We start from the raw sequence: 13,351 nt of genomic DNA, 5'->3' as shown, positions 1-13,351 counted from the left end.
GAATAACGCTGTCTGGAAAGGTATAAAAAATTAGGACAGGTAAAAAATGTGTGAATTCTGCACATGAACTTTAAAATATTATAACACGCCTGCCTATTTCCATAGTAAAATACTACCCCCCCCAAAAAAAAAGTCAATCGCCAATGGAGGCACATCATCTTGTTAGACGATCGCAGGAAGTTAACTCTTTCATTTCGAACTGCTTTAAATTGCAGCGCTTCACGTGATACGGGTGTCGACGTTATTAGCGACTGAATTGCGCCAGGTGCATATATGAGCCCATAGGCCACATCGATGGTTTTTAATGGGCGCATATATGATTCCAAAATATACCGATGGTTTTTGTTGGGCACATATACGCGCCCATAGAAATTAAAAGCTTTAATGGCATTTCCTTAGCTAGTAAAGGCATGACTTACCTTCTTCTGTCGTGGTGATGTTGATGACTTCACTAGGATCGCTGTGCCCGAGTGCATTTTCCGCCACGATGCGTATGAAGTAGAGGGTAACTGGGGACAGAGCTCTTAGCGTAGCCATACTTTCCGATCCAGATACAATCAGCTGAGACGTCTGGCCATTCCAGCTGGAATCTGGAAATAAAAGGTAAACTATTTATGGAAGATGAATGGGAACAAAATTAAGTAAAAAGCATAAATTAACTTAAAAAAAAGAAGAAGAAATAAACGAGGTATAATGATGCTTTGCAAAATTATAAAATAAGCATTCTTTTTTCCTCCAAAAAGTGTCTAATAACATAAAAAAAAACAGCATGAAAGATCTTCCGACACTTTTTCTTATACATCTTAATGAAGTTCCTCTTCCTTTTTGCATAAACATTGTGAACCATGAAAAAAGCCGCAAGCATCATGAGTGCTAACATTTTTAATATCTGACTACAAGTGAAGATTTATGCCCAATTTTTGTTTCAATCAGTTGAGAAAAATATGTCTGAAGATCAAAGTTGGATTTTTGGATGCTATAAAGCGCATTCCAGGGATTAACTGCCAAATAATTGGCCAAGGATTATACGATAGATTCAATACAAATCTTAATTCATGCAAAAGATTAATATTTCGTAACAATGTACGCCAATACCATGTAGGACATTATTTGGCATGTCAAATTTATTAGAGAGTATGCGAGAAAATTTTGTTGAGACCCCCCCCACTGGTTATTCCAAATTGCAGACAAAATAAAATATATATATATATATATATATATATATATATATATATATATATATTTTAAGAAAGCAATTTCGAAACTTGACCATATATCACAAAATATGAGAAATATATATATATATAATTTTTGAAATTAGTTATTTAATGCAGTTTCCGTGTTGAGTGATGCCACTACTTTGTGAATTATTAACGATTGTTAATCATTATGTAATAATAAAAATTTATTAATATTTGCATTTTATAATTTAGACGTGATAAGTGCTCAGTTCAATTTTATAGATGTAATGATATTTCACCTATGCTCTATTTTAAAACCGTTATTAATTCCGAAAGAAAAAGGCTTAGCTCTTAAGATGCTTATGGCATGACGGAAAAGTTTATGCGATCTCAAAAACTTCCTGCATTTTCCAATAAACAGAAATTGAAAAATTCCTCTCGAAAAGTTCTTTTCAAAAGTTCTTCTATAAAAGGATTATTGAAAAGATTTAATGCACTTTACAAAAGCCTATTATCTTTTCTCGGAATAAAATAAAAGGAACGCTGCGCCTCTCCAGTGTGTATAATAATTTTATAAATCTTTCGCTTTCATGTGAAAGTTACATCAACGCCTAACAGAAGAAAGAGCTGAATCAGCAAGGAATTTCTCTAAAGATATTTAAAAAGATGATAGAAAAAACTATTAAATATAATGATTGGATTATAATAAAAATGAAATTTGGAGTAAACCGAAAATATTTCTATTTTTTCCATATGAATTATGAAATTTCAGTTCCAACTTTAAGCAAAAAAAAATGACGTTTTAAAAAATGATTTATTTGAGCATTATATCTTTGTTTTATTATGAAAGCAATGCTTCAAAAAGTTGCTACCATTGAGCTAAAAAGATTCCATTTGCTATTTTTTTTATAAAAACTTCATTTTAAAAACAAAAGTTTTTAAAGATAGTTGGGGAAAAAATTGATATAAAATCCAGAATTTTAAAATATGTTTTTTTGTCTTTCGAAGAATTGTAATCGTTAACAAATTCGAAAACGCGCTTGTGACGATTCTCCGTATTTCAGATCGCTCCTAGACCAAAACATATATATATATATATATAAAAGAATTAAATTAAAGTTAATAGGAAAATAAAAAAATTTAAAAAAATGAACCAAAAAATAGCCTGAAGACTTTTTTAAGGGTCGCCCTCAGGCAGGGATTCAAAGAAAGGGATTTTTTTCTGTGAGGAAATGCAGACATTAATCTAATAATGATTCCTCGTGACCCGAAAGGCCCCTGAAATTAGGCCCAAGAGATATACCATTTTAATAGAAAGGAAAATACAAAACAACAAATTAGAAATTTCCATTACAAAGTAAAAATACAATAACAAAAATAAAAATAAAAACAAAATAGCACTAAAGGAAAAAACGAAAAGGCCAGTACATACCATCAGCAGTAAAGGAATTTTTAAGCTATCGATTGTGATTCCCGCTTTTTAAAAACACTAACGGTAAAAATGCTGACGCTAAATTAGGTAAAAAATTGTAAGCTCCCAGCGCCATCTATTGAGGGATCTAATATGCAAGGAAAGTTATATTTTTAACTAAGCCAAAGGATTAATCCCAAACCATACATTGTTTAATTAAAAAATTGACATTACAGTAATTTCTAGGAAATTCATTTTTAATTAAATTTTTTATGAGGTTGTTTGATGCTTCAATATAGGAATTTTTATTATTGTAAACCCTTTTGATCCTGTTAACTTGTGAGAAAATTAGATTTTTGAAAATTTTAGAGTTTAGATTGGAATGGTAGTTCATCCCTTTTATCGTATATACCAACTATTGTTTTATCATTAGCAATTTCGATTTTTAAATCCAGAAAGGTAGCCTCAAGTTGATTTTTATTTGTTTGCGTTAGAATTAAATCTTTTGGATAGCAATTAGTAACAATATTAGTATTGTCTAAGTTAATCAAAAGTAGGTCATCAATATATCTCCACCCGTTTATTAAATTATATTTAATTATTTTTTTCTCATAGTAATGTAGGAAAATATTAGCTAAATCACTTGAGAAAGATGTTCCCATTTTCATTTTAGTTTCGTTTTCAAACTATTTCTTACTATAGATTGGTTATATATATATATGAAATTCAATATATTATCCTTACACAAAATGTGTACAATTCTAAGAAACTCCGAACGAAATCCATGCAGAAAAGTGAGTTTGTCTGGGTATCCGATAATCATTTGATACTATAACTACAGAACAAATAGGCACAGATAAAATTTGGTACACAGATTTAAAATCTAAAGTGTAGTGTAGCACCAGAATTGTAATGCGTCACCGGATGCGATGTTAGATCTCTGCCTTAAGCGAACTCCTGACACCGGAAACAGAGTATTTCTGGAGTTTTTTTCAGGCTGTGTGCGGTTTCCTTGCTTGGAAATAAGGAACCTATGCTTACTTAAAGAATGTAAATTTTATAGAATTGGTTAATTAAAATTTCCTTTAACCCTTTATAAGGCCTTGAAAAATATGCTTCCCACCAAATTTATCAATCTTTGTATGAAATTATGTAGGTTTGCATAAGTTCTGACAAATTTTTTTAGAAAGACAGAAACTTAGATGCTTCAGTTCTTTATCTCACACAAAATTATGTGTCTTGGTTTGTCACTTAATTATTAATTAACCAAATTAATTAATTAATCACATTAAATTTATCTAATAAGCTAAATAAATCCCTTTTCTTATTCTAATTTCAAGCCTAAAAATATTTTAACATAATATGACTAGAAAAAATTGGCCCTTTAAAGGGTTAAATTATTACTTGACTAAAACCTATAACAGATATATATCGACTTCGAAACAAATACGGCAGGGGCCTGACCGTTTGACTGTCTGTACCTTCGCATGCATATAAGCAGGATAATTGAAAAAAAAGCAACTATTTAGGTAAACGGAATTTAGCATCGAAAGGTCTAGATTCTTATTAAAGTTTGAACTCCATTTGTAAAAGTTAGCTGACTTTAAGTCTCTACTTTCAATAATTTAAAAATGCAATGACTTAAATGCACACAATTTGGTACGTGATTTTGCAGCATTAATTGCAATTTTATAGCAGTTTGTTCTTTACTTTCTTTTTTCCTTTTAGAAAGAAAGGTATCCAAGATACATATACGTCCCAATAGTATTAGTTATCTTATATCTAGCATATTAATAGCATACCAGCGAGAAATCGCCACAAATATCTAATGTTAATAGATTCTTTCGTAATTATTGTATGCCTATCCCAGTAATATATGAGTACATTTATTAGAAAGTATGCAAGAAACATTCGCGAAGATCATTCCTTCTGATTTTTTCGTATTTGTTTTAACATAATATCTATTATATTACCGATCTATTATTTCCATACAAAAATGTCGTGGGTGGCTGTAATTCAGTACTAAAAATCTAGTCTACTAATGCGTAAATAGAATAGAAAAATCTGCTGTAAAATCTTTTCAATACTACATTTAAAGACCTTGAAGGATAATTTAGAGTGGATACTCTTATTTTAATTCACTTCGAAAATGCTTCATGTGATGCAAGACAAGCGAACTAGACGGCAGACTCATTTGCTCAACGAGTTCATTAAGGAGATATTTGTGGAAAATTGGAGTTCGATAAAGCTAATCAATGCCATTTAGTTATTGTCGTTAGTGCCATGACGCCAGAATTATTATTTATTTTAATTCCTTCAAAATTTCTTTAATTCTATTACATTTAAGGCAATACAGTCGTTCCATCTGCAATACAACTTTGCAAATACATCGATGTTTCACATTTATTTTACTACAACGCGTCATTGCAGTTTTTGCATTAAAATTCTGATATTCAGTGACATCATCCATCTATATCTATATCTATACTTAAAATAAAGCTCAATGTGTGTGTGTGTGTGTGTGTATGTTTTGGAGTTCTACAGGCCAGACCATTCAACCTACAGCTACCAAATTTGGCACGTGTATACCTTGGAGGCCGGGAATGTGCACCTGGGGGTTATTTTTTTCGAATTTTTAATTAGAATTTTATTTATTTAAAAAATAAGCGAAATTTTGGCGTGTTTCTGCTATAACTTCCGAAAATATTACCGCACAAAAAAGATTTTTACATGAAGTTAAAGATCAAAAATTTATCTTTTAAATGATAAAAATGTTTTAACCTTACAATTAAATTTCTATTTTTAATGAATTTTTAAATAAATATTTTAACTATATTTTTCAACAATTTTTTTCGTACAAAATAAAAATAAAATTTAAGCTGCACGAGCACGTTTCGCATTCATGGGGAAAAATTAGCTTTTTTCAAAGTGTTGCCATCACATTGATTAAAGCTCCAACTAAAAATAAATTAAATGTTTTTGGAAATGAAATCTGCAAAATTATAATTTTCGGCACGTGTCTGTAGGAAATAAAACAAATATAAAATATTATTTTTTAAAAAAAATAAATTCAAGAAAAATTATTTTATGATCTTTTACACTCTCTATATTATTAATATAATAAATCAGTTTTATTTTAAGGCAAGTTTTGTTTAATATGAACAGGATATCCATTCAAATCAGGACCACACAGCTAATTTGTAAACCTTTAGTGAGACACAGATCTGCTAAAATGGTCTAAATGGAAAATGATTATATTTTATGTAACTTGATTCAATAAATGCTCTAATAAATAACGAATTTTTGATTTTACATAAAGCTTCTGCTGTGGAAATCACGAATAACAAAATGTTCTTGAAACACTAATATTTTAAATAAAAAGAGTTAATTTCTAATCAACTAAATCAATCACTTAAACTGACTGATTTATGAAAATTTATCTATCACTATTCAATAAAAAAAGGATAATTTTAGATTTTTCATCGATCTTTTGAAAGAAAATACTCCAATCAGCGCGCAGGTTTCTTAAGATTAATTGACCTAATATTATGAAAATGTTGAGTTTTTCTAAATTTTTAACATTCAAAACTTCATAAATAAGTCTTAGTTGATCGTGGAAAATAGAAACATTCATTCATTTATTTAAAATTTGGTGTGTCCAGAATATTTCTCAGAATATGATACTATACTGCATTAAATTTAGACTTCATAATTTTTGAAATATATTTATAGGCCGAAACAAAATATTATTATTTATTTCATTTCAATCCCTTTGAAAGCAAAACTAGAAACTGAATTTTATTCTGAATCTGAGAAATTTTTGTTGAATTATTGTTTGAGATATTACATAAATTATGAAAAATATTTTGTAGTTCACATAAGACTTAAGTACCGAGCGATTCTGTTTGCAATACTCATATTCGATAATAATAATAATAATAAAGATGATAAATAAAATAAAAAGCTTGGTTTTATTAAAAAATATCTTTATACTAATTGCAATTTCATCATTTCCACTTTAAATTAAAGTTGAAGTTTTACCGGAAATGACAACAAATTAGGAAAATACATATAGTAAATTGAATGAAACGATCTAAACAACAGTATAATTTTGGTATGACTATCAAAATTTGAAGATTAAAAATTTTTTGTTTGAGAATCTATTAAGAGACCAGTTGCTTAAAATATTTAATTGAAAATTGTAGCGAGCGGTAATACTGGCGAACCGGCTGGTCGCCAAAGGCGGCTAGTAATACAATAAATGCTGATTCTATTATTTGTGGATGAATATCTATGAATACATCGCATTATGGTTAGAAACTTGCAAATGAATTCAGATGTATATTGTTACAAAATTTTTTTCTTCTACTGCAAATACCGTCAATTAATCTTAATGACGCAGCGCATTTAATGTCTAATAGTTCAGCAGTTCAACAGCTTTCTTGCTGTCTCATCCTCTAATTTCTCTTATTTGTCGGCGACTCCGACTCCTCTCACACACACACAACTTTTGACGATCCACACAACTTCTTCCGATACACACCCTTCCTCGTAGCTTCTGAATGCCCGTCTTTTATATTTCCGGGAGGCGGGGCTAGAATCTTCTGACCAATCAGGGCTTACCTGGCTGTATCTCGGGTCGTAGTGGATGGATCGTGAAAGTTCTCGAACTTTCCAATAGTATCCATTTAGTCGCCAAACTCGCCAAATTCGTCGCCAAGTCGCCAAATGGTCGCCAAGCTCACAGGTCATTGACGCACAGGACAGATCTTACAAAGGGTCTTTCTTACGGTGATACTAGCCGTGATGGGAAGCAAATTACAAGTTTGTAACAATATACAATAATTTTAAGCTTGTTATTGCATACATATTTAAAATCTCGAATAAGTAAAATGTATGTGCCAATCAGAAAGTCCTAAAACTGCAGATTTCCGCATCAGCACACGCAGTCATACAAATTTCAGAATAATTTCCCTTAATAAAATGCTTGATATAATTGTTATGCGACTACGTCAGGGATGGAGTTTTTGAGAAGCATTCGGAACTGGTTATTTTCTTGCATATTTGCATACAAAGATTTCAGAAACATCCATGAAAGTAAAATATATCAGTTAAGTGGAAAATGTTTTTCAAAAATTGGAAAACAGCTGCTTTTTGGCTCATAAAGCAAAAAAAAAAGTTCTAGATCATAGGTTTATAAAACGGTTTGCTTAAAATGTTCCTGATAACTTTAGAAATATATTATCTAGTTTTTTAACTGAAAAATAAGCTGTATTTTCTTAAATAATGGTGCTAGACTGATAAATAACAAGAAATTTTCATTTTTCTTTTCACATTGTGTAGCACTAAAATAAATATAAATTATTTCTGAATAAATAAATGGATTATTCTCTAGTGCAGGAATTGCATAATAAATTGAGAAATTATTCACCAAATTGCAACAAAAACTGCATTATAATTTAATTTAAAAGGTTTTTTCATCAGAAAATTTTATCAGAAATGAAAATTTGAGAAAATAGCATCTAAAGATGCAAAATAGCATTAAAACATATGTAAATGCCGATATAAAAATCAGTGTAATTTCCCAAAAAAATATAGCTAGAAGCAAAATTTTAACGGTTTTATAATGAAACTCGTTCAAACGTTAATAAGTTGGGAAAAAAAATTTCGGAAAATTTAACTTTTTTTCAAAATCACCTACCTTAAAAAATCCAGTACATCACTCCCGCAAATGGTTTACAAAATTTTACAAATGTTTTATTTTTATTTTTTTTTCTTTAAATTCTCTCCGAGTTTCTCCAAAAGTTTGTTGCTGTTTAGTAATTTCCAATTTCAGAAAAGAATAAGCACTTCAAAAACCTTTTTGCTAATAGCATAGCTAGCACAGTCTGATTTATATTTATCTCACCAGCAGATTCTCCGCTAACAAAACAAACAATGCATATGGGCAAACATCTTCTCAGATTTGCTACAGGGACTTCTTTCTTGTATTTATCTGTCAGACTATTGGCATTACAGTGTAAGACTTTTTTTATGGTGCCACAAAATAGTTTTGCGACCACCTAAGGCACAGGGAACTTTCCACTGTCTTGCATATAAAAGGCCAGAAGGGAATTGAGGACAGTGTTCGACAAACAGGGTATAGTAGAATATATTAAGATAAAAAGTTAAAAAAAATTAATTTTTTATGCAGTATTTCTGTGAAATTATAGATTTTAAGTGAAGTTTTCTTTAAAATAATATATTTCTTATATTTAATAAAATTATTAAAGAAATCGATGGCTATTGCTCTAATACAAATTACTTTAACTTAATTGGTTAAAGCCTTTGTAAGAAAATGCGTAAGTTGTCAGAAACTAATGCAACCAAGGTCATATCACATCTCTACTAATCTCTAATTCAAATAACAAGGAATGCGTGTGTGTTGGCCTTTTACAAGATAAATCGTTTGTTCTAAATCTGCGAAGTTTGGCACAGATATAGCTTGAAGGATGTGGATTTGCACCGCAGAGCGATTATTTGAAATCTTATTCAGAATTTTTATTAATTAAAAATTAAATGACTTTCACTTTTTTGTAATAACTTAGAAATTATTAAATTATAAATATGATTTTTATATCATCATAAAATACAAAACACTATATTTTCTTTGAAATTTTTTAAAATAATTTTTATCTATTTTTTAATTAATTTTTAAAAATAGTTTTAAAGTATTTTACCCCAGCAAATTTCGCTGTTGAAGTGAAACTCACATTTTTTTTTTTTTTTTGCTATTATTAATTCATTATGAACTTTTTCTTCGAATGATAAAGATTTGTCTCGTTCATCCAAATTATTCGGCTATTGTATAAAACAAACTTCCAAAAACGTTTTGAACTTTTGCTGTTATTATAAGTAATGTTTAACTTCAGAATCAAACCAAGGTGGAAATCTTTTGAATGGGTCTTTTTTTAAATACTGTTGTTCTTTCCTGTCATATATTGGGTTCAATAAAGAGATAGACAGGAAATATAATAAATAATGAACAGAACTATTGAAGATTTCTAAAATAGAACGAGTTTTATGCGTATTTTGCTATTTTATATAAAGATGCACGAAAATTTTAATTGAAATTTTTAACACTCATTTATTTTGATGAATAATTTAATGTCCAAAAGGTGGAAAATATCGAATAAAAATGTGTAATTACAGCTTTGCAAAAATTAGATGAATCAGAGAAGATGCACGAAAATATTAAATTAATATTTTTAACAGTCATTCATTGCAATCAATACTCTAATCGTCAAAGGGGGCTAATAACAAATAAAATCGTAGAACTACAGTTTTGAAAAATTCGAAGATAGAGGAATCGCACAGTTATATTTTTAATAATACTACGGTCTCGTGGCACTAGGTTCAATTGGAAAGTTTCAGAACAATGCATCCATTTAGCCATTTGGACGGATTGTAATGGAAAATGACAAGCTTTTTTCGCAGCTTAGAGTGTATATTTTTACGATTACAGATTTGTATTATATCATATTATTAGTATATATATATATATATATATATATATATATATATATATATATATATATATATATATATATATATATATATATATATATATATATTGTTACGAATCTGCGATGCGGCTTTCCAGCATAGTTGGTTCCATGGGAGGTCCCAGAGCTTGGCGACAAACTTGGCGACCATTTGGCGACTTGGCGAAGAATTTGGCGACTTTGGCGAGAAAATAGATTATACCCGAAACATCGAGAATTTTCCCGATCCGTCCAGTAGGAACGGAGATACGCCTCGAACATTCCTGATTGGCTGAGAGGCTTCTAGCCCCGCCTCCTGAGACCTATAAAAGGAAGCAGCTGCAGCTGCCGGGCAGTGGTGAGTCGAGTGGTGAACCAGGGGGGGATTGAGTAGTCGGAAGCGACAGAGAAGAATAGTCGTGGCCCAGTGGAGTTGAAGTGTTGTTGTGAACCGACGGTTAATTGGGTCGTGGACCAGTGGAGTTGAAGAGTTGTTGTGAATCGACGGTTAATTGGGTCGTGGACCAGTGGAGTCGAAGAGTAGTCGGAAGCGACGGTGAAGAACCCGTCTTCCAGGGACTAGCGGAGCAGTGACAGAGTAGAGCTGCTGTGTATACTGTTGTATGCTGTTGTGTATACTGTTGTATGCTGCTGTGTATGCTGTTGTATGCTGCACGTCTCGGCTGAAGATAATCGTCTTCTGTGCTGAATATAGTTGTTGTCTTTGTGCTGTCCTGTGTGTCTTCGTGTAAATAAACGTCGTTGTTTTATTTTCTACTGCCGCCTGTTGATTGAGCGTTCTCCACACCATATAACCCCCACTATCCAAAGGAACCCCGGAAATTTCGTAACAATATACATATAGTATTATCATATTATGAGTACATATATAATATGTAGTATCTTATTTCCATCCAAATGCTGATTTTAATAAACTACGCTGTCAGAGGGTTAAAAATTTCAGACTATTTAATAAAGCACAGTTTTGTCGCTTTTATCGGTTTGATGATTATAAAAATGTTGTTTTTTTTTTTATTTTTATGACGTGATGTTTAAGAATCTTAATTCTGTTGAAATCCATATCATTTAAAGTTCCTAATTCCACAAACAATAAAAATTCTACTACTAATTACCACACATTTAATCACTTAGTTTTATTGCTTCTTTTAATTACCCTGAATAAATCAAGGTTGTTATGACAAACATTAGGATATGGTATAGCACTTAAAAAGAACCAGGCTTTGTTTTATGATTCTCCGCGTAACGCGCTTATTATTTATTCATCTTCCCATCATCGTCTCCATCTACCTTAATGAGTTGAAGGAACATAAAAACTGGTGCGAGAGACGTGACGCGTGTTAATGAACAATAAGTTCATAAAAAGTGCACACCTTGTAAAGGTTAAGAGAACATCGGTTTTCACATCTGATCAATTTTGAACCTCTAGTTTGAAAAGTAGTAGCATTTTAATCCTCTTGGCTTGAATGCATTTGTATTAAGCTCTGTTGGCTTTATTGCACCAGGTGTGATTGCGTTTCTGCATTCTGTGAGCAATTATTTTTATATAACGCGATATTCGTAAAAATTGCTAAATGTTTTATATCATCTCTTTATAGTATTAACTTCTTTTCTTTATTTTTAATGAGGTACAGCTTAACCAAATCTCTTTCTGGCGCTATTAAATCTCTATATGCCAACTTTTATATTCAATTAACGATTTTAGCGTACATTAACCTATAGATAATATATCAGCCTGGATCGTGTTGATATTGTTTTTCATTTGGTCTCTTGAGTAAAAAGTCGTTTATGTTTTCTATAAAGATTACTAAAACTTACCTGCATTTCATTTGATAGAAAATGGCCGCCCTTTCCCCCATGAATCTTTGTTTTGCTTCACAGCAAAACTGTTAATTTATTTTTAGGCCTAAATGTCCAGATCGTCAGAAATAATGAAATTTGTATTTATCATTGGTAAGTATTATCACGATGCTTCTTAATCGGTTATTTGTGACAGATGATTTGGTATAATAACTGGATGACCGAATCATTAAATGCCTATTATCACCGCAGATTGAATAACTGTTTTCGGACAGGATGTTCAACAGGCATCAACAATTCCACTGGTCTAACCTAAAATATTCAGAAGAAATAGATGGAAAAAGCATTAGGTTAAGGTTCCATGATTTCCAGAATTATCTATTCTTACCCCAACAAGTTTGGCAGTAGTTTAGTAGGCGTAATCTTACAGATCATCAGAAATAATGAAATTTGTATTCATCATTGGTAAGTATTATCACGATACTTCTTAATCGGTTATTTGTGACAGATGATTTGGCAGAATAACTGGATGACCGAATCATTAAATGCTTATTATCACCGCAGATTGAATAACTGTTTTCGGACAGGATGTTCAACATGCATCAACAATTCCACTGGTCTAACCTAAAATATTCAGAAGAAATAGATGGGAAACGCATTAGGTTAAGGTTCCATGATTTCCAGAATTATCTATTCTTTCCCCGACAAATTTGCCAGTTGCTTAACCCTTAACTGGGGACGAGCGGTCTGTGAGACCGCTAGCGATGGATTTTCTATCACCCATATTCTATTTTTAGCTCAATGGAATGGATTGACCCTGTAGCTTCCTGTTTTGTGACTTTCAATACACGTGCACTTTTTCAACCGATTTCAGCAGATGCTTTTTAAAATAATTCAGTTATCTCTTCGAGCGCGATCTCTAAGACCGCATCTCCCTGTTAGTGTCCCAATGATAAACAAGGCTTAGCAAATGGCGCTAAAACTTGGGCCCCGAAATATCATCCAGTTTATTTATCCTATTATGAAGCAGTGCTCCAGACACTTTTAAATGAAGCATGAAGTGATTTTAGTGATAAGGATAACTGTATAAAAGAGTTTTTCGATGAAAGTTCGCCTTCAACTGATTTTGATATGTATATTCAAACATAATTAATTTTTCTAGTGATAATGTATTTTGAAAAATTTATAAAATATATGAATTTACCAAGATATATATATATATATACAGAATTTATAGGTTGATTTTTATACTAGTTCTTAATCTTTATGTTTAAAATGCCCTAGAAGACCGTGCTATGAAAGTCACACAAGCAGATAAAAAAAGGGCCAATTTTACCCATTGTTATTTTTTTTATTTTTCATATAATTTTTGGATTTTGCATTATATTGTCTTCTATATACCTTCATATACTGTAAAA

At 31.0% G+C, this 13,351-nt stretch overlaps 1 protein-coding gene across 2 annotated transcripts in view; it reads right to left on the bottom strand.

The window, feature by feature from the left end:
- The window catches only part of LOC129957478 (cell adhesion molecule DSCAM-like), a 538,584-nt gene that overhangs the window by 51,493 nt on the left and 473,740 nt on the right, over window positions 1–13,351 (bottom strand). For both annotated transcript variants that reach the window (XM_056069803.1, XM_056069802.1), the window contains exon 16: window positions 420–590. In XM_056069803.1, the coding sequence (XP_055925778.1) occupies window positions 420–590 (171 nt within the window). The remainder of the gene's footprint in view (window positions 1–419; window positions 591–13,351) is intronic.

The sequence above is a fragment of the Argiope bruennichi genome, chromosome 11 (assembly GCF_947563725.1).
Source record: "Argiope bruennichi chromosome 11, qqArgBrue1.1, whole genome shotgun sequence".
Classification (NCBI taxonomy): Eukaryota; Metazoa; Arthropoda; class Arachnida; order Araneae; family Araneidae; genus Argiope; species Argiope bruennichi.
This window is presented reverse-complemented; position numbering and strand designations above follow the sequence as displayed.